The sequence below is a fragment of the Lissotriton vulgaris genome, chromosome 2_1, assembly GCF_964263255.1.
Source record: "Lissotriton vulgaris chromosome 2_1, aLisVul1.2, whole genome shotgun sequence".
Classification (NCBI taxonomy): Eukaryota; Metazoa; Chordata; class Amphibia; order Caudata; family Salamandridae; genus Lissotriton; species Lissotriton vulgaris.
Genome location: NC_141687.1, coordinates 2,027,892,347 through 2,027,915,621, shown reverse-complemented (window position 1 = coordinate 2,027,915,621; position 23,275 = coordinate 2,027,892,347). Strand labels below are relative to the sequence as shown.

General features: G+C 41.4%; 1 protein-coding gene across 1 annotated transcript in view; it reads left to right on the top strand.

Moving 5' to 3' along the window:
- The window catches only part of SPPL2A (signal peptide peptidase like 2A), a 311,837-nt gene that overhangs the window by 211,721 nt on the left and 76,841 nt on the right, over positions 1–23,275 (top strand). Inside the window, exons 11-13 of the mRNA XM_086958253.1 lie at positions 9,599–9,646; positions 14,321–14,374; positions 14,733–14,832. Of these exons, the coding sequence (XP_086814379.1) occupies positions 9,599–9,646; positions 14,321–14,374; positions 14,733–14,832 (202 nt within the window). The remainder of the gene's footprint in view (positions 1–9,598; positions 9,647–14,320; positions 14,375–14,732; positions 14,833–23,275) is intronic.

Genomic DNA, 23,275 nt, shown 5'->3' with positions numbered 1-23,275 from the left:
ACGCCTAGGGCAATAAATGTAATATGACTGCATCGGATACTCCCACCTACCATTTTAGGCCAACCCTTCACAGCCCCTCCCCACACACACCATGTTGTGACCTATACTGCAGCCACGACCAAGCACATAAACATATCACTCTGGTAGCTCCGCTACAGCTTCCCCAGTTCACCCCTAAGGTTAATAGTTTTACCCCTACATCGGTGGTTCCGAAACCAATGGTATTTAAATGGGAACGCATTCACCAAACGTCATGCGAGAATTCACAAAAACAGAACACGAAAAGAACACATAGTAATCCTCGACTACAGATGATGTACTCAGCCGAGGGCTAGTAAATATAATAATACAAAATCAGATGTTAGGAATGGAGATAACACCTAAAATGTTTACTGTACCATGTCTGAAATGTCGGAATATGTAATACATGATGAATTCAGTTTTTTCCACAGTGATCTCTCGACTGATTATAGATATCTGTTCATGTTTTTTTTAATGAAATGATGTTCATTGATGTAATGAAATGCGAAATCCCAATACAAAAATGTAAACAAACAAAAAGAAACTCTGAATTCATTTTCTATGGAGTCACATTATCGTACAGTGACGGGGCAAGTCCATAGCATGTGGAAGAAATCTGCTTGGTCTTGTTCGCAGCGTGTACATGATACAGTTGGTTTCAGACCTGCACTATGAAGGCGTTTTGGTGTTAGGTAGGCAGCGTGTAAATAGTACAATTGCACCAGACAAGTCTAGCTGAAGTGGTGACTGTTTTCGGTGCCATCAGTGCATCTCTCCAGTCTTCCTCCTCAAGAGGCCGGATCCATCTCTCCCATTGGCTCCTAAGTCGACCCAACGTATTTGGAGTGTTATTTGTTAGAGAGTGGTAAATACAAGAGGTTCCTCCTTTTCCCAAGTTACCGGTCATGGTTTGCACCTCAGGGGACTGCATTCTGGTAGGGAGGTGCCATTTGGTATGTACTCGTGGAGGGCATGGTGTAGTTGCAGGTACCGATAAAATTGGGAGGAGTGTAGGGAGTATTGGGACTGCAAGTCGTGGAAAGTGAGCATGTGGTCGCCCATCCATATGTCCCCAAGCTTTGAAATGCCAATAAGATCCCAGGCCCGGAATCCCTCTAATTTGCTGATTTCTCAAAACCAGGAACCCTGCCAAAGCGGTGTGTTTTGGATCAACTTATTCAACCATTGGATGTGGCGCAGGGAGGCACGCCAGGCCAGGAGAACCTACTGTGTCACCGTGGGTAACATTCTGGAGATAGGTCCCCCGTACACCATCGCCTGGATTCTGGGTAGGCCTAAGTTGTTCAGCTCTACTCTATAACCTGGGTCTGACCATCCTCTTTTAAACCAGTCGTGTAAGGTGAGTAGGCGGGTGGCTAAATGATACAGGTATAAATTAGTTATGACTATACCCCATCAAAGAATGGGATACAGCATTGGGACAGGGCCATGTGAGGTGTCCGCCCGCCCCAAAGGAATCTAGTGGTCAGGCTGTCCAGTTCTTTAAACCAAGTCTGTGGGAAATGGAATGGGGTATTTTGAATTATGCAGTGGAATCTGAGAAGAATCGTCATTTTAAAGAGGGTGACTCTTCCCAGAGGATTAAGTGATAGTGTCTGCCATTTGTGGAGGTCATCTCTGACTCTCTTCATCAGTGGGGTAACATTAAGTGACCAGGCGAGATCAGGAAGCACGGCCAGCCAGATTACCTTCAAATTTGTATTGTGGATTGCCAATCAAAGCAGTCTCTCAAAATGTGGAGAGGGACTAGGACGGATTTACCAGGATTTAATAGCAGGCCAGAGATTTGTGCAAAAGAGTGCAGCGCTCCAAGACAGTTGGGACCAGATTGGGCCAGTTTGGCCAAAAAGAGCAGGGCATCGTACACTTATAGAGCAATTTTGTCTCCATTAGAGCCTTGCCATTTCCATCCCTTAATTCGGTCGTCAGACCTTATGAGGCATGCCAGAGGCTCCATCGCCATTGTGAACAGTAGCGGTGAGAGATGGCATCCTTGCCTCGTACCCCTCTTGATAGGAAACCGCTCAGATAGTGCCCCATTGACAAGCATGCGTGCCTGTGGCCTGGTATATAACACCTTAATCAAGTTGCGGAAGTGCTGGAATAGGCCTATTTCAACCAGTACGTCCCCCAGATATTGCCAGTCTATGGAATCAATAAGGTGAAGTGCTAAAGTAAGGGGTCAGTGATTTGGCGATTTGCTAAGGCTAGATGGAGGAGTCTAAGGCAGTGTCTGGTTCCACGAGATGGCTTAAATCCACATTGGTCGGGGTGGACTAGTTTAGTAAGATAGGGCCTCAGTCGGTTGGCTAGGACCTATACAAATATTTTAACCTCCTCATTAATGAGGGAGATTGGGTGGTATTCTGCGCAGTTTGCTGAGGGAGGTTGTGTTTTAGGGATCACCAGAATGGTGGTGGCATCTGTTTCTGGCAGAAACAAGCCATTTTCGTCCCCTTCGGCGTATGTGTCCATAGATGTGGAACGAGTGTCTCCCGATAGGCCCACATGGGTGGTATTCTGCGCAGTTTGCTGAGGGAGGTTGTGTTTTAGGGATCACCAGAATGGTGGTGGCATCTGTTTCTGGCAGAAACAAGCCATTTTCGTCCCCTTCGGCGTATGTGTCCATAGATGTGGAACGAGTGTCTCCCGATAGGCCCACATTGACTGTTTTTTATGAAATGCAAAACTGAGGAATCATCTGTGATTATCACCCATTGATGTACAACTTGCAGAATCTTCTTCTTAACTGTAATAAGTGCAACTGTAGAAAGAAGAATAGAGAGATTATCCCCAGCATATAATTGTATTGATATTTTTGTATTGTTCTGAAGGGAGCAGAGGACGGTTTGAATTTAGACCGACATCTTCAATATTGGACATCTGACTTTGTAGGCTTCAGAAGATTGAAACGCTGAAGAAAAGCAATTCATAATGATAATATTTAGCTGTCAATACTCGTGTCTGCCATCACTATGTGCCTGCCCGCTCCAGAGGAACCGCTCAAATGTCTCTCCATTTGATTCTATACATGCGTATACTACCTTGACAAAGTAGTGTTCTGGTAAATTTTATCTTATGTGGTGCACATGGCAGCCCATGTTCAAAAGAGGAATTGCCAAATGCAACCCAGTAAAGCTTGTACTTGGGCATGATCTTCTACGACAGTAATAATGATTAATATGTTGATATATTGTTGAATGGGCCTCGGCTTTTCCTACCTATGTCTCGCCATAGTATATGGTTACACACAACAAGGGCAGCCCTATTAATCTAGAACCTGGGCTATTAAACAATATGGAGGCCACAATGGTTCCAGGAAAATAATTATTTCACAAACAACATTACCAAAAGGCAAACTAACAAAAAGAAAAAGGTACCTACAAAGTAATTCTTCTAAACAATAAAAATGATTACGTTTTTTACAGGACTAACAACACAATACAGCATTTAAGCAGACAATTAGTGATCACCATGTTACACTAAATAAACATATACAAACAATATACATTGTAAGCAAAAGACAATCACAATGGCAAGGAGTTTCCAATTCAATAAAGTTTTCTGCATTACATCAGGAACAGAACACAATCAATGCTTTATTCCAATTTGCCAGAGGTGCATCTATTGCGTTTCGACCCTTACAACTTATTGGGTAGTCATCAGGTTAAAGAAGTACTTTTGAGGAACCACAAGACATGAAACCTGAAAACATAAAGGATATATATAAATGTAATGCGAAGTGGCTGGTGACGAGGGCCTGAGTGACGGTCTTTCTGGTGTTGGTGGTGATCCATCGGAAAATTCTGCGGAGCATGCAAAATGTGTGGAAGCAGGAAGAGGCGACTATGTTGACTTGTCATTTCATGGTCAGTTGGCTGTTGAGGATGATTACGAGGGTGCGTGTGTGGTCCGTCGGTGTCGGTGTGGGGCCGAATTCTGAAGACCAACTGTGGTCCGATGTGGAGGTGTTCTTCCCAAGGATTAGTCCTTTGGTTTTGTCTGAATTGAGTTGGAGGCAGTTGTCGCGCATCCATTTTGCTACGTTTCGTTATGGCGTATATCAGTGGTCCCCAAATTTTTTTCGGCGGGGGCCACATCAACTTTCCTTTCTGTGATGGGGGGACCGGGGTCAGTCGTATAACAGGAAATGATATGGGCCAAAGTGACAACCAGTATTATTGTAGAGATTATAATGAATTTTTTTTTTGCAGCTGCCCTTCGCTGGGCCTTGCCGCCACCTGTTGGTTTGCAAAAAAAGTAATAGAAAGTCTTCTCGTGTCTATTTGAAGTACCACAGATGCTCCTTTTATTTTATAGATAAGATTTGAAAATAAAAACACAAGCTGATGACAATTTTTTTGCCACACAGTGAAATAACATTAATACAGAATAATTGTAATAAACAGGCTGACTTTAGGGTGGTCCTGGAAGCATGCAGGACCTTCAGGAATGGCAGATAAAAAAACACAAGCAGCCCATCAGCAGGTGACATGCTGCAGTCTCATTTTGTATGTGACATCACTGTTCAAGTAACATGTTGCCTATAATAAGAGTATTACTATACTGAAATTTTTCATATTCATAGTTGCTGAAATCAGCACGCTTACCATATCAGTGTGAGCTGTTGGCTTGCTTCTGACTGGTGAGGAGATTGATGTCAGGTTCCATTCCAGTTACAGCCAGTCTCAGAGACTGATGCAGGTGTTGATCTGAAAGTCTTGATCTTGTCGGATTTTTTATCAGCTTCATGCATGAAAAAGTTTGCTCACAGATATATGTGCTCCCAAAAACTGTGGACATCTTCATAGCGTGCTTTCTGATGTTGGGGTAGTTCTCGTTTGGGAGGGAAGCATAGTACTCTATGACACAGTTGAGCTTTATTGCGTCTTTCAGCACATCACAGGTCTGCAACTCAGCCAGTTCAAATTGAAGAGAAGGCAGGGTGTCCTTAATATCGGCAGCAAAAGGGTTCTGGAATATGCAAATTTCTTTAACGTGGGCATGAAGCTCACTGAACCGCATACTGAACTCCGCTCTCAGCCTTTCCAGTGCGTCCTTGCACTTCTTGGTTGGAAACGGGACTGCTGGCTCCTCAGCTGAGAGGCTCCGAGTAGCAGGGAGATGGGTGAAGTCTTGTTTTTGTACTTGTCCAACAAGCAGCGCCATTTTAACCGCAAATGCTTTGATGTGGGAATACATGTCACTGATTCATTTTCCCTTGCCTTGGAGCTGTTAACTGAGGCTGTTTAAAATTTCTGTCACATCTGTTAAAAAGGCAAGGTCCCATTTCCATTCTGTGTCGATCAGCTCTGGGACAGTTTTTCCTTTTGTCAGGAGAAAGGCGTTGATTTCAGGTAGCAGCTCGTAGAAGCGCTTCAAAACTCTACTCCGGCTTAACCATCTGACTTCATCCTGGTAAAGCACGTCTCCATGGTCAGACTCCAGCTCGGATAGAAAAGCTTGGAACTGCCTGTGTTTTAGTCCGTTTGCTCTGATAAAGTTTATGCAAGACACAACCACCTTCATGACAGATTCCCACTTCAGAACTTTGCAGCACAGTGCTTGCTGGTGAATCAGGCAGTGGACTTGTAGTGGGGGGGGGGGGGGGGGGGGGGGTGAGACCTCGTTCCTCCATTTCCCTTTTTATGCGCCCCACTAGCCCCCGCGACGCACCAACCATACTCGGTGCACCGTCCGTTGTGATGCTAGCCAGCTTAGCCCAGTCTAAATCCAACTCTTCCATCGTTTGGCGTACTTTATCAAAAATATCCTCTCCTGTCATAGTATCTGTGAGACTGTGTAGAGCTGCCAGCTCCTCGGACACTTCAAAAGTTGAATTAACTCCCCTCAGCAGTTGTGCTGTGTCCTGCACGTCATTGCTCTCGTCCATTGACAATGCAAAACACTCAAAATCTTTAGCTTTCTCTTTCAGCTGGACATGTACATTATGCCCCATTTCTTCAATTTGCCTGGTAACTGTAGATGCAGACAGACTCACCGTGTTCAGGGCATCTTTCTTGTCCGGACACATATCCGCGACAGCGTTCAAACACTTCTTGACAAACTCCCCATCACTGAACGACTTTCCACAGCTTGCAATCAGGTTAGCTACCTTGACGCTGGCCCGAACAAATGACAGGTTCACCTGTGTTTGGCGTAGCATTGTACTCTACTGGCATCTTTCTTGTCCGGACACACCTCCTCCGCAACAGCGTTCAAACACTTCTTGACAAACTCCCCATCACTGAACGACTTTCCACAGCTTGCAATCAGGTTAGCTACCTTGAAGCTGGGCCGAACGGATGACAGGTTCACCTGTGTTTGGCGTAGCATTGTACTCTGCTGGGCAGCAAATCCATTTTGTAGCTTAGTCACCTTGTCTCTCCTCACTTGGCCCTGCAAGCTAGCATACTGCCCTCCATGGCGGGTTTCATAGTGTCGGCGGATATTAAATTCTTTAAACACCGCCACTGTCTCTTTGCAGATTAAACAAACTGCCTTTTCCTTTCACTGGACAAAAAAATAGTCATCTGTCCACTGCTGTTTAAAAACTCTGCATTCAGCACTCCGTTTCCCCAATAGTTTCAACATTTTGTTGTCTGTTTTTCTTCCGTTCTTCTCGGGCTGTTAGGGGAGGTAAGGGAGACCTGATTACAATGGGCACAGATAAAGCCCTCTCTATGTTTACGTCTTGTGCACATACGGTTAACAGCGTTTACCTTGAGCTTAGGTACACCTAGTGAGTAGAAGTCGTCTATAGTGGTTAGTTAGAAAACAGCGCTCCTGTGTAGCAACGAAAAAAGATAAGCGCCCCAGCGCGTAATCAAAGCGCTCCAGCGCGGTGCCGAAACAAATCCAGAATAGCGCTCCAGGGCGGTGTCCAATCAAACACAGAATAGCGCTCCTGCGTGGTGTCAAAGAACCTCAGTAAAGGTCGCAAACAGATGGCCTCAGAAAACACGGTTCTTACTTGCGTAGAAGCAGGCAAAGGACAGGCATCAATCTGAAGCTCTGTGTTGGCGGGAACTTCTGTGTTAAGCGATTCCCCCCGGAAGCGCTGTGAAATGCCTCGGCGGTTTCCGGTCGCCTGGAACTGGATCGCCAACCGCCTGCTACCTGGAAGTGAGGAATACGTGTCTCCACATGAGACAAGAAGCAAAGGATTGTTTGGGATCGTTAAGTGGGCCACTCCAGTTGATTAGACAGGCCGGATGGGGCCCAGGGGCCATAGATTGGGGACCCCTGTATGGCATATATATAAAGCCAATAGTTATTTTAATTTGTGACAAAAAGAAACGAATTTTCCAGTGCTGTGTATTAACACTGAAAAGGGTTTCTATAACTACTACAAGTACATCTGCCCACTAGAAGGCTCACGTGTGATGACTAGCTTATTTCTTTTTTAAATTCAAATGTTTTGTTGCAAGAATATGCTCTCCATGTTAAACAGGTCAGCATGTTTTCTCTTTTTTGTGGCATAGGTTTGAAATGCAAACATTTAAAAAATTAACCAATGCATCAGTTTGCGGAACTAAACCTACTGGCTTTACCAATGCTTAGTTATTTTGTTTTTGCATATGAAGGGGAATATTCAGGTAGAGGAAAACATTTAAGATCAGTTTGTGATTTCATAGCTCAGTAGAAACAAACAACCTGGCGGACGGCCACTTTTAGTGTAGAGCAGAGGATTAGAGGGTCACTGGTGAACAAACAGGCACACTGTATGAAGGAGCTGTATCAAAATTGAAAGCTACAACAAGTTTTTTCTTTTCGCTTTCTGGCATGGCCTCTCACGTAATGTAGGGCTCCAAAGAAGTTTGAAAGTGAAGATGGTTTGTGGATTACACACCTCGCTCTGGCACCTAGATTCAGTATCCGTTAGATACAACAAAAAGACATAGGATCTGCACAGCCTCCAGACCAACTCACTGCCTTTCCCAGCTGGGAAAACAAAGTCTTTATGCTGCGTTGCTGTGTTACCATAGTATTTACCACAATTAGTACAGACTGTGAAGCGGTGTTAATGTTGTACAATAATAAGCAATAAAATAAAGTCAACGGCTGTAATATTTCCAAAGATGCTGCAACATCATCTCTGCATAGCACATAAACTTCAATGAACTTTCTTTTAACTTTTATTATTATCATTATTTTTACAGCGGAAGTAGAGAAAATATGAGACCATGTACGCTCTCAAAATCATCTAAGGATGCAGGAATGAATAATGTTGTACCTAGAATTATCTCCTTCCTAGTTGCTCAGCCAGAATGAGTGTGATGTCTGCGTGGAATGTTGGAGTGCTTGATGACTGAGATAGTAGAATGTGAGTGTGCCTGGTTGTGTGCGGAGAATGACAGTTGATGAGAGTGGGCTGAGCAACTAGGAAGGAGATAATTCTAGGTACAACATATAGTCTATATAAAGCTGATAAACATTGAGAACCTTAACTTTTATGCAGATGTTTTTGAAAAACGGGTATTAAATAAATCAATGTGTACAATGTATTTGATCAAATTAATAAAAAAAATGGACAAATGTGAGCAGTAATGATGATTCACTTCTTCAAATTCAACAAAAGTAACTGAGATCCTTGTCGGCTAATGGAGTCACTACCTAATGGAATAAGCAGATAACATCTGGTTTTTAGCAACTTAGAACTCAGTGTAATTGGGAAGCCGTAACAATTTGCCAAATAATGGTCGGTTTTATATTCACACTTCCACTGCTATTATCGCCCTCTTTGGTGAACTGCTGATCCACCTGTGCAACCATGGTCTAGAGGTTATATGGTGATAGATCAGCCAACAATTCTAGGATGATTAGTCCAATGCCATGTCTGGTGTAGTTAGCTGTGAAAGACCATCAGGAGAAGCTGTAGTTGCCTCTGATGCAAAGGGAAGCACGGTGTGCATAACATGAGGGGCATACACCCCAGTATGTAAGGGACACTAGGTATATGGAAACTGACTGCATGCAAATTTGAGGATTGTATTTCCATATGCCCATATTGAGTATGGGATATTCCACCATCAATGACAAGCTTTGATAGGATTGTTTTTAGTAGATGTCCACCCCTTCCCCAAAGTTTCTCCTCCCACTGAAGATGCAGCCAGTCTGGAGGAGGAACCAACTTGCTGAGAACACTACATGTGGCTCGTTTGCCATTTTGGAATTGGCTGGGAATGGAATTCCACTGTAATGCTAAACAGTAAATTTACCAACAAAACGCTAAATCAGGCACTTCCTGATGTTAAATGTTTGTGGCACTCTAAACATTTCTACTGAGATCTGTATGTGATCTGTCTGGGGGGCAATCATAACTGCTGCAATGTACATTAACATAGGTGTGAAGGTGATACATCTTTTTATTCTTTTTAGCAAAAGAAGCTCAATATGCACAATGCTCATTGGGACAAAATTGTGAAAAACATGAATGATGACCTAAATATTGCCACTTCCACTGTTTCATTGCGGCATATATGTTCATGAAAGTCCGTATTTGTCGCCTCCATTCAAACAATAAGCTGATCTTTTTTCACTTTTGTTATTATAGAGTGGAGAGAGTATTATGGTTGAAGTAGCAGCAGGTCCATCCGGGAAGGTAAGTGGAATCAATTTACCCCCAAATGTGATAACGTTTATGAATGTTCTCTTGCTATTATGATGTGATTCATGTTGTGGGTTATAGTGTATATAATCAGTATCGGTGTGGTTGTTTTCAGTTTCTTGATTTAATTTGTTTCTTGTAAAGGTATTTTATCATAGAAATGGCTGTGGTCAAATGATGCACATAGATCTGCTTCAAAATGGTAATTTTATTGCAAAGTAAAAAGGAATATTCAACCTAATAGTTTTTATAAATCCCACATATCAGTTAACCATATTTTTTTCCATAAAATTTTAGTATGTGAATGCGAGTCTACCACATTTCAAGTATAAATTGTTTATTTCAGATTTTACCTTTAACTATTATACAGCATATACATTGTTATATTACACTTTGAGATCTATACATTTTATTATGTTCTATAATCTTTTACTTATAACATCTTTCTAAAATCAAATCAACAGCACGCCAAATAAAGCATAGTTATTCACGTTTACTGGGTGGTTACTAAATGCAGCATAGTTTTTCAGTGAAGGACATCGTAGTCAATAAGCGTTAAACAGTGAGTGGTGTTGGAAGAGAAAGGTTTCAGAAACAACTAGGGTCGTCGTCTTGTCTGATTTACTTTGGAGAATAATTTGTGTGAGGCTTTGTTGGACATGACTTTCGTAATTTCAAGATTTTGTTCTTTAAAATCTGTTTTATAGAGAATAAGTGAGAAACGTGCCAAAGAAAAAAGAACTGTCTGACATTCCTATTGTAGAACTAAACAGCATGGTAGTACTTCCCTACTCTTACATCTCAATACAGCTGTACTGTTTTCATACAATGATATGATCAATGAGCTGCCTCTAACACCCATAATGTTGTCTGCTCCCCACTGTATTAACCTGTAAACAAAGATGGGCCCTCAATTTAAAAAGAAGTATATTCATTGCCTTGCCTGACCTTTGTATATTTCCCCACTAATGTTTTCAGAATTAAATAATGATTGATAGTCAGACATCCAAGACAGAAACTTAAACTTGCCTGATTAAAGGAAATATTTGACCGTTTCATATGCAAATCGCCTACTATGTCTTTGTATTGAAAATGACTGCTATGTGATTTCAAATCATCTTAGAATAAGAACAAAATTAATTACTTTCATAACAGTCCCACTAAAGACCTACTTTCCTTAGTCAGTTATAAAACACCTACAATATTGCTCTTTCCCTCAGACTCTTCTTTTTAGGTCAAGCCTGGGCAGTGCATGCGCAGCTGCGAGGCATGCAGTAGTGGAGTATGGCATTGAAGTCATACTCTCCGCCCATATTTTTAATTGGCTTATGTCATTTTCCTTCGTAAACGCTGGCTTCTGAGGTATTAGGCTTGTTTGTCGCTCTTTAGTACCGCCTGGTCTGCATTTGCTACCTCCCATAATGAGTGGACCTTTCACTGGTGGTGTTACATGGTCTGCTTTATAAGTCGGTAAGCACTATTTTCTTTAATGCGCTTCCCCAATTCCACCCACTACCTCAGAGCACACCGCTTGCTTTTAATTCGAATTTTTACTATTGGTGGTCCACTTTAACCATAGCGGCTACGTTTATTTATTTTAGCAGCAGGGTCCTCATTTAATGGCCATGCGTACTTATTTATGTATTTTTTTGTTTACTAGCTGCTATGCGACGCTTTGACATTCATAGAGGCCGCACCCCTTTCTTTACACAAACCGCATCTAAAGAAAGGTATGCGGCCGACATTAAAGTGAAAGCGCGGCTTGAGCGCTTTTACACAAAAAAAACATCATCTGTATGTTAACTTGATAAACAGATCTTTTTTTTTTTTGTCAAAGTCCCCTTACCGCGGTTTCACTTTAATATCTGACATGCCCCTTTCTTTAGATGCGGTTTGTGTAAAGAAATGGGCGCGGCCTCTATGAATGTGAAAGCGCCCCATGGGTGCTGGTAAAAAAACGAATATTTGCAATGTAATAGGTCTCGCATTTGCTTGAGTTTCAGCTATTGCAGTGCCAATAGCTTAAACTCTCGTAAATGCGAGACCTATTACATTGCAAATGCTTGTGGTGCATTGTTAACAAACAGCTTGCGCGTGCAGTCTTTATGAAGCATTCAATGCTCCACGAGCAGGTTTAAGCAACGTTTGGTAGCAAGGTGCAGTACCAAAGCTCATTTACTGATGTCCCTGTCAAGTCAAGGACAAACACTAAACATACTAGACTGCAGATTGACAGGTTGTAACAAGTGCTGACATTTGACTCCAGCAATAGAGTGAGGCTACTCTTAATAGCTTGTAGAAAAATAATTAATAAATGGCTGTCATCATGATTGCGAGCCGGTATTTTTGTTCTTTTAAAAATCACCCTTTGTCATAACAATATCACAGTAGCCTGAACATTTTTACCTGGAATATCGTAATCAGCATGTGATAAAGACCTACGCTTTCAACCTGTCAGTTCATGAACATTCCAGCTGTGGTATTGCCTCACAATCCCAGTTTATAGCTATTTATTTTTTATTCACTATTGTTAGCAGTGACAAATCCCTGAGCGTAATTCAACATAAAAGGCTCCTAAAGAAAAGGCTCAACTTAAAAATTGCAAATCAACAGCATAGCTAGAAATATCTTGTCTTCTCTGGGTAATTTATCATTACATTTTAGAACAATATCTGATAACTTTTATTCAATTACTGGTGCTTTCCAGAATCGGCTACTGTAACTCTCTCTTGACTTGTCGCCCCACTCCTCTTTAATCACTCCATTCAGCAGCACATTTACTGTATGGGGCCAAAAGTAATGACCACATCTGACTGCTGCTGGTTACTCTCCACTGGAAGCCTAAAAAAGCTAAGGCCTTAGAAGATAGTTTTTTTTCACTCATAAGACTCTACCCACATCCACTCCACATTACCTGGATGACGAACGTAAACTATCTAGGGGCACTAGTCCATTGGAAAATGCTGAAGCATTGTTGCTAGAACCCCTAACGTTTAAAAAAGGAATGACTTGTCGCTCAATCCTTCGTAGGAAGCGCAACCAGAATATGGAACTCCTTACCTCCAACATATGCACCACACTTTGAAGATTATCTCTACATCTGAGCTGAGGGCTTTCCTTCAAAGACATGTTTGCTAACCTCTCATCCCCAGTTTTAACCTCTCAGATTTACTATACTACTTCCATTCCGTTAATCTGCATCCATAACATAATACCAGTCTACGCCTTGTAATGCAGATTTTAGGACTGCAGCATATTCTATACTCCAGTGTTCATGGCTTTTTAAATGTACCTTCATCTTCGGATAATGTAATTTTGTGCCTTAAGTAGTGATCTGTTCTTACACTCGAATGAATCAATATCTTTGAATTATGAAATTTTCTATTTTTTGTTATGCTCTATTTCTCTTGAAAAGCTCTGTAGCACCTTTGCGCAATGTTTGCGGTATATAAAAATAAATAAACATATAAATATATTTTCGAAAAGACAAATATATAAAGAAACATACTAAAGCAATATGGAAAATCAGCCACTAAATCTAGTCCACGTATAGAAGGGTCATATCCGCAGGAATGAGGTGCGAACAAATGTACTAAATATAGAAAAAGCCCAAGAGAAGGACATATTTTTTTGAGAGAATGTTTTCTGTGAGCCCCTTACCGACTGCTTGTTCAAAAGGCCCGTACTTGTGTGCTTAAAGAAATAAACTAATGTCCCAAACACAAGTCTACCGAAGCTCTATCCCTGGGTGGGATACAGCCCTGCCTGATCATGAGACGGCTAGTATTCCCACACAGAGATTTACCTGGCCCAGAAATTCCGGACCTGCTAAATTCCGGCCAGTAAAATTGCATGGGGATAGGACAGGAGCTGCAAGCTCAAGACAGCCAGGCCCCTGCCTGACCCCCCTCCTACATCATAGGGAAGTATGCTACTCTTTCCCCATCCAACCCACAGCTTTCCATGCCTCCTGACACCCTCCACACATTGCAAACATCAAACACTTCCATTTACAATTGCAGGTGGTAAAGAAGAGCTAAATTGTCCATGGAATGGGGAATCGCTTGCAGAAAAGGACCTGGTAATTTACGGTGCCCATAGTTAATCCCAATATCTCATAATAACATGGTGTACAAGTGCAATTAACACCTTGAATTAGTGAATCCAGACACCATCGCCCTCCACCAAACACCCGTGTCACTCCCCTCACTCCCGACCTTCCCCCACCGCCAAACAATTCTTAATCGGGCCCTAAGTAGAAACACATCATGTATGCTAATATTACATATTTGAGGCGAATGTCTAAATAAAACGGAATAGTAATGATTTAATAGGGCTAAATATGGCAACTGTATATAGCACGTACACGTCTTCATGCACAAATATGTAATAGTCCGTTTGTCGCCAAATAATTCAAACATTTTAATCTGTACACTCAAGTTGTAGTACATCTCGGGAGTATTTATAACCAGCACAACCAGAGATGAACCTAGCATGAGAGTCTCAAGTGAACTTGGGCAAATGGCTGAAAACAGTTGTTTTGCGTCTGAGGTTTAATGTTGGGTTTAGATAGTTTGGTTCTGATTGAATTTTAGCATAATTCGCAAAACATTGATTCATTACTGTATTTTTTAAAAATGTAATATTTTGACTTGGATTTAATCCTAGGGTGATGGAACCGTGGTGGAAGTCCCCGCTGAACACTCCACTACTAGAGAGAAAGTAAGGATTCAATTTCAATCAAGTTAACTCGACTTTAATCAAATGCATCGTACTTTTGGAAAACATTTTTGTTAAGCCTCAAGCATTCTTCCTCTGTCCTGAATTTCTAAACACAGGAACATTAAACATTCACTATGTATCTGGTTTATTCTTTCATGGCTTCATTTTTTTAGACTCTTAACCTCTCCTGTGTCACTTTTTGTTGGGCTAGTTGTAGTCTATTTTTGTTTTGCACGTTAGACACACATTAGATGACTAAGTATAGCTCAGTTTTGTTTACCTCGAGTTTCCTAAATTATATGATGTGCTCCTGTACGCTTAAGTGTGACTTACGTTTGTTTTTCTTCTATTTCTTCAGTTGCCAGTGGTTATTAGGGTGCCCAGGCTAGAGTACTCTGCACTAACTTTGTGTGGAATGCCCTTTTCCTTGTTAGGATTTGGAGACATTATTGTGCCAGGTGAGTGAAATACATTATTAGTTTTAATTTGCCTACAAATCAGTCAAAAACATTTTAAAACTCCTAACGATTTTAAAAAAAAGGTTTCTAATGTAAAGAAGAAAGGGCCAATCACAGCTATATCGCTGCCACAAGTGACAAAAATGCCTCCTTTAGTATAGGCTTCCTCTTCACGTAATATGTTCGTGATGCTCTTGCTTTTATTGACTACTCAGTCACTAGGTAGGTAGCCAACTCGGGGAACTTTAGAAAACTGAAAGGGCATTTAAATTCATACATGAATCTTAATACTCATAATTACTGACATCTTTGAAAAATCTAACACACACCAGTGTACAAACTTAGTTATCTACTGGTCAGGACCATTGAAAGATTTTCCAGGGCAATTGAACGAGTACAAATATCAGGATAGAAAAGATGTAACTAGCCTTAAAATGGAAAGGGGCAGAGATGAATGACAGGAAAGTGAGAAAACTCGACATAAATTTGAGTAGGGGTGCAAGTAAAGTAGAGACAACGAATAAAGCAGACTTGTACAATGTGTAAATACAACACCACTCTTATGTGTGACCTGTTTTGTGGCATCATGGCCAAAAATGAAATGTTTACAATGTGGAGTCTCTTCATGCCTCCCACTGTTTTGGTATCCCAGAATGCATCGCTCTTTTAGGAGGTATCCTGATACTTTAGGGGTTCTGTGTGTTGTTTTAATTGTCACAATAATCATAAACACAGTAAATAAATATTATTAATGAATTGTTACTCTGCAAGGGAAACAGACTTCTGCTGCAGGGTTTGAACCTGTTCAGAAACAATGCCTTAGAAGCAGTTTGGACACAGAGTTTTTCATATATTTTATCAATCATGCAATAAACGTAGCAAGTGAGAAGATACAAAAATTAGCCCATATGCATTGCAGGTCTCCCTCTTAGCATAAGACGTCTGAAAGGTCATTTGTTAATTGAAGGTCACCATTAGTTCAGTATTTTATTTTTGTAGATGGCCTATTTTTGTTTTGTAACTGGCAAACCGAATGCACTGTACTGCTAAGATTAAACCTACTGATATGGCATAAATTGCCTAAATGTACCATAACTGTACACTGGAGGGTCAGTTGGTCTACAAAGGTTATCTCTGGGATGGCTCCAAATTGTTTCATATTGATGGAGGCTTCAGTGCACACTGCCTCATTGAATCCATGTTACCAGTGGAACAAAGAAGGGGGGATGAGGAAGAACGTGGAAAATGTACAGCATGAAAAATACAACCAACTCGCTAAGTAGCAGCAGCATAATGTTAACATCAGCCTATAGAGACTGGGCAGACCAGTACCATTATGTAAACACAGGATGAACCTCAGATGCCTCAACCCAGTACCTTCATCACTCAGGCATCTGATTAGTGGTCTCTGTAAAGGTATTTCCAGGATACATGACTATCAAAACTCGCTCGCCCTCCCACACTCTCAATTATTTAAAATAAAACGCCAACTTAATCATCCCCTTTCATCACAGTCTGTCATTCTTGCCTGGACCTCATTCTCACTTAACACAAGTCCAGAATAATATGCACTTTGGAGGTCGCATACACGATGGACCCTCTCTACGTAGACACTATTGTCACCAATTCATGCTGACCAGAGTTGGCCAATTCTGCCAGCACTCTTCTGAAACCTCTTTGGACACAGAGGTATCCCTCCTTCCTAGTAAGAACACTAACAGCCCCTCAGGCGACAAGACCAGTACAGAAGACCCTCTGTTGCTGAAAAGTCTCACTGTCTGTCGAACTGTTCGTGGCCTCATCCTCAAAGTGTTCCACATTTTCTAAAGTTTAGAGACAGATGCAGCTGTGAAACTTAGATCCTTCTGTCACTTCGTTCTCTGGCTTTGTCTTTTTCTTGATCAACCATGCTGTTCTTTAATGTTTACTGTTCAGAATTGATGCTCTGCCCTGTTGTTGCTTGCACATCATGCTGTACCCTTGGTGTATATATACACATGCATATATAATGAGTAGACACAGATTTCTTACTATCAGTATGGTGCGAGACGCTATGCTGATCCATTAACTTAAGGAAACTTCTACCGATGTTACCCTCTCAAGCCAGAGCACTGACATTGCAGAGTGCCATTCTAAGCAGGCTCGACTACTGCAATGCTCTGCTGCTGAGCACCAGACTTTTTAGTAGATAGACTGCAGAGTTCAAGCTGCAGCTGCAAAACTAGCATTAAATTGGCCAAGAATGTAATCCTTCTCAATTGCCTTGAAGGACTTCTCTGGCTTCCAATAAAACAAAGGATACCTTTTAAATCACTTTGCATAGTCTTTAAAGCGTTTCAGGGATGCATCTCTAGCAGGAACTTGTGTTCATCGACTGCAAATCTTCTATGCATTTCGGCATTATAGAAAGCAAGCCAGGGTGGACTCGCTTTAATGGTTAAAGCGGCACAGCTTTGGAACAAATTACCTGCCTCTGAAGACTACTATTGATTTAATGCTTTTCAGGAAATCCGTAAAAACCTAGCTTTTCCTTTGTAATCAGTAGTCATTGTTCTAGCCATTTCGGTAGCAGCTTTTCTTTGTCAGGAGAGGTTTAGCGCCAGGTTACCTGTTAGGTGACAGTGCACTCTATAAATATATAAATAAAATAAATAAAATAAGCATTAATTTTCTGGAAGGCACCAGGTCTTAAAAATATACACAGGACCAGGATCTTAGATCAATCTAAATGAGCATGACAGCCAGCTTTGAACACTGGTTTGCTCTCGAATTTGGTATTCTAGGAACTGTGATTTCGAGCTGTATTGTTTTATCAGTCGTTTAAAATATGTGACACTCTTAGCCAGCCCTGTTTCTAGCATATCCATCCTAACTCTAGCAGATATACATTTGTACTAAGGGATTTTTTGGATTCTTTGCATATGACTGTCGGGAGCCGAGTTAACAAAGATAGGTTTCCATGGAAGATATTTTTCCATGTATCGCTAGATCTTTAAGTTTTTTTCTATAATAAATGATGGCAGTTTTAGCACAAATCCTGGTCTTAATTTAGGAAGATTATTTTCTCTCGACAGCCTTGTGGCTGATGCTTCTCTTTCTAGGAGTCAATATCGTTCAATAAATTGTTTTCAGAAGTCATCAATTTGGACTTGCTCACTCTTATATGGGCATTTCTCATTACTGTTCACTTTTCTTTGCTCTTAAGGCATTCTGAGACACGTACAGCTTCCACAAATGTTTTTTTTTTCAAGTTGCTTGGAACCCTTGAAATGAATTCTCTGACTCACCTTTGTATCATTCCAAGTCAATGCCATGCTTTTTCATAGTGACCGCAAAAGATTGAATTGATCTTCCTTTACGTTTAGGTTATGGGATAATCATTTATAGGTATCTAGGTGACTGAAAAGGCTGTATTTCTAATGATGCAATACTGTTAAGGTTCTGAATAAAAAAGCTGTTGTGTTAGTCCTTGCTTCGTGACTGCCCAGAGCTTGCGCCAAGATGCCTTATGCAAGAAGGTACAATGCTTTGTAGACTGCATAATATAAAGACATTTACAGAATCCGTCTTTTTCAAGGGTTCTTTATGTAAAAGAACACGTTGGATCTTCATCCATAGTAGAGACTCTAGTTCATCATAGTTTTCTTAGGCACTGGGAGGGAGCAGAGCTAGTCACAAATCAGATGGACAACATCCTTCACATGTGGAGCCATTGTATCACGTTGGTCATATGGCTGCTTTTGGTGTTAAGACTGTTTGCATGCTATCAACCTTGCTAGCAAGATTGAAAAAAGGGCAGTCAACCATTTCCTTGTGGGTGATGTAAGCACATTTATTCCATGACATTCATATTGAGTCTTTAACCATATATAGCTTCTTCTCATTCATCAGAGTTCATATGGAGTTGTAAATTGGACTTGTTCAAGACACTGCCAGCCTATGAAGAACAATGCCGGACTTCACGTTAACATTTGAGGCATTCAACCAGGCTTTCTAGCTTTTAACTAATTTTCACCTCTCTTCTAGGGACATGGTTGGTGACTAAGGTATTCATCTCGGACACCCTTGCAATATTGAGCCACTCAAGCACTAATGTACCTGGCCTGTGCATGTCTGCCAGTTAACTTTTGGAAACTTTGATAAGAAACTCTATGCAATTTAGCACAGTCCCAAATGTGCCCAGAGTGCACTGCCTGGGCTCTGTGAGAAACCTGCCTTCTAAATTGGCCTCATACAACACTGAAGGCTTTTTCCAACCTCACTGCCTGCATTGAGCAAATGACTTTTCTTTCTCTTAGCCATGTTTGAGCTGAACCAAAAGAGTTGTTTCCTGAATATTTAAATTACAGCCACATAAACCTGTTAAACGACATCTCTGTTAAGTAGAGGGCCAAGAAAGCTGCACCAGCTGATGGGAACTTCAGTTTTGTTGGTGGTCTCTGTAAGGGAATGTTAATCCCATCTCCTGCCCTCTTAATCTGTTCTTTCATGTACTTGCCACCTGACAACATGCTCATTCTTGAAAGATTTCTTCAGGCTTGTTTGGAACATACAGAAACAACACACTTGCAACCTTTTACACCAGGGGTCCCCAAACCGGTCCTGGAGGGCCGGATCCATGCCAGATTTTTAAAATTACTACATGTATCTCAATGGGGATATCCAAAAAATATGGCTTGGATCAGGCCCTCAAGGACCGGTTTGGGGACACCTGTTTTACACTTTGAATTTTATTGAACCTCCCTAGGTTTCGCGGATATTAATACAGTGCCTTGTTGAACACAATTGAGGGAGAACTTCGACAGCCAGAGCAGTTGTAAAAGTTAGATATCATTTTAATGGTCTGCTGTTTGTTCAGCATGGGTACGCCATTCTGAAACACTTAGACATTACTTTGGCCCTCAAGTCCATTGATTTATCTGGTTTCCGTAATGGTCAACTAGTCACATAGAAAATTTTTTTTACAATGTCCGTGATTCTGCCTCACCTGTATGTGTAGACAAAAAGGCCGGCAAGGGATTTTGTTTTTTAAGATCTTTACAGCACCTTTAGGACTTCTTGTGTAATCACAGTACCTAAGCAAGAATTCAATCCGTGGCTGTTAAATTACAAAAAACATAGGATGTTACCACACTAACATCACGATAAAGCATAAATGCTCAATAAAACAAGGAACCAGGGTTTATTGTCTGAAAGTTATTATTAAACTTAAAGGCAAAGTATCTGTACAAAAACAATGAATGATCACAAAGAAAATAGGGTGCATACATGGATATACAATAAGGATATTCAAGGTTTTGGTTGCTTTTCCTTGGACATATCCAAATTAAAGTCCAGACTGCTGCGTCACAGTGGTTGGTTGATCTTATGACCCGAAGTCAGAAGAAAATCGAAAGATGACTTGGGGACAATATTAGGCAGAATTGGACTGAACAGGTCGACGTTTCGGTCTTATTATGGTTATTTTTAAGACCATCATCAGGACTACAAAGTGATGTATAAAATTGATGACCCTTTTTAGCAATATGGACGGTGTCAGTTATAAAAATCTTGATGGCACCGGTGCTTGTAAATAATTGCACTGGGGTTGGGCACAGAGTTGAATCCAAGGTGCCAAGGTTAAACTTGCCACAATTTAGGCGCAGTAGAAGATGGAATCTGACAGATAGTCCACTTTAGAATAAAGATCAGCTGTCACAGAATACGAGTTGGAATGAATCACCAGTCGAACATCAATGGAGTACGGTCAGGGCGATGACCGTACTCCATTGATGTTCGACTGGTGATTCATTCCAACTCGTATTCTGTGACAGCTGATCTTTATTCTAAAGTGGACTATCTGTCAGATTCCATCTTCTACTGCGCCTAAATTGTGGCAAGTTTAACCTTGGCACCTTGGATTCAACTCTGTGCCCAACCCCAGTGCAATTATTTACAAGCACCGGTGCCATCAAGATTTTTATAACTGACACCGTCCATATTGCTAAAAAGGGTCATCAATTTTATACATCACTTTGTAGTCCTGATGATGGTCTTAAAAATAACCATAATAAGACCGAAACGTCGACCTGTTCAGTCCAATTCTGCCTAATATTGTCCCTAAGTCATCTTTCGATTTTCTTCTGACTTCGGGTCATAAGATCAACCAACCACTGTGACGCAGCAGTCTGGACTTTAATTTGGATATGTCCAAGGAAAAGCAACCAAAACCTTGAATATCCTTATTGTATATCCATGTATGCACCCTATTTTCTTTGTGATCATTCATTGTTTTTGTACAGATACTTTGCCTTTAAGTTTAATAATAACTTTCAGACAATAAACCCTGGTTCCTTGTTTTATTGAGCATTTATGCTTTATCGTGATGTTAGTGTGGTAACATCCTATGTTTTTTGTAATTTAACAGCCACGGATTGAATTCTTGCTTAGGTACTGTGATTACACAACAAGTCCTAAAGGTGCTGGAAAGATCTTAAAAAACAAAATCCCTTGCCGGCCTTTTTGTCTACATACCTTGCCCAAGCCCGCAAGGGTTTATTGGGTTGCTCACCCTTTGACACATCACCTGTATGTGAGCCACAGTTTCTTTTGGCAAATGCACTGTAGTTTTTTTTTTTGCGAAGACAAGATTGTTTTTAAAAGCACTGCATGATGCAGACATCTAGAAAACATCACGCAAGTCGGAAAATAAACTACTGGAAAGGCCTCAAATACGGTACATTCCTTTTCTCACTCCTGGTAGCACAGAGTTTAACTTCCTAGTATGAAGGCCCCAATATCACTTTGATTAATTCTCTAGTATTATCCTAGTATTGCATGTTCCAAATCATATGGTTTATAGTAATGTTTATTTTACTTTTTTCTTATACATGCAGTTCCGATAGAGGCTTCTAACTGCAGATTCCTCATCTTGTGAATTTCCCCATATGTAGGGGTGGGCGGAATTTGCGTAATCGCTTTACGCAAATCTCTGCAAAATGGTAAAAAAAATCTCAGCGAACACGCAGAAATTCCGCAAACGCAGAATTGCTTGTTCGCGATGCTTTTTTACTGTTTGCAATCACTGTTTGCGTGCTCGGAGGGAAATATCTCGCAAACACGCATTTGAGAACGCAAACAAGCAAAAAATTTCACGAAGTCGCGGAACGCTGAATTTTGGGCAATTTCGCGTTCTCTGCGGAACGCGAAATTACCCAAATTCTGCAAGCAGAACGGAATTTACCGCCCAGGCCTACCCATATGCCACACTGGATCCAGAAACTTTAATAGCAATTCCCTGGCTCGTCGGCAGGTGGCATTGTGTGGCTCAGTGTTGTTTCCGTGGGTTCCAGATGTTGCCGTCAGGGGCAGTATAAGACGGCCGTCACCAGGCTCTGACATCACTTCACCAGTCAACTTCCAGGTGAGGTCAAACCCGCCTTGGAGCATGACACCATCCTCCATACGGAGACATAAGCTACTGAGTGCTAGAGCCTGAACTTGTTACGGACACCAGACCCAGATCTGATTGTTTTATTGGATTCGGAAACTCGACCTCACGATCTCCACTGTGTTATTTTATCTTTTCTGCTGCAGCTCAGCGGTTTTATGACCAGGAAGTTGAAGGGAATACATTTTATGATGAGAGAATGTTTTTGAGGGCCTGCAAGATGCCAGCGAGTTGTATACCTCCCCTGACATCGACCTAAATTTGCCTAACCCTATGGTAACTGAAGAAACCGCCTCCTTTGCCACAGTCATCAGGAGGGTGGTCAAAGTTATAGATCTTAACCTACCAATGCATGAGGTAAAGACCAACATGTTGATAGAGGTTCTAAACTCAGCAGCGATCACTCAGTAACTTCCACTTCCTTTCAAAGAGACCCTAGTACATGTACTCTTGGGCACCTAGGCACAACCCGTATCTTGCCCACTGGTCAAAAGAAAGGTAGCAGGAGGGCACAGGCTTGCTTCCAGGGATATAGGCTTCACATATCACCCCAAGAGCTTTGTGGTGCAGGCATCATTCTGCCACCAGACCCCCAACTCTTTTCTCGCCTCTCTACTTGACAGCAAATCCAAACAGATGTAAAATTTACCAAAACATGTTTTGTCCAGTGCTAGCCTTGCTCAATGATCGTTAAACCACTCGTGCCTCCTGGGACAGTATTCATATAGCGTGGCAAATGTATTGTCAAATGCCCCAGAGGAGGTTAAGCTTACCCTTTTACATCTGCTCCTCAATAACATGATGCTGCGAAATATGCAATCCGTTCTGACCTGGACACAACTGGCTGCTTTGGTTGGGGCATTTGGCACTAGAGTGATACTTAGGCAGCATATCTGGATCCAATTCATTGGCTTCTCTCGTACAACTAGCAGTCCCTAATGGACATGCCATGGAATGGCTTGAAACTCCGGGACGAAGGCTAATTCAACCCTCCAGAAATTTAAGGAGAGCAAA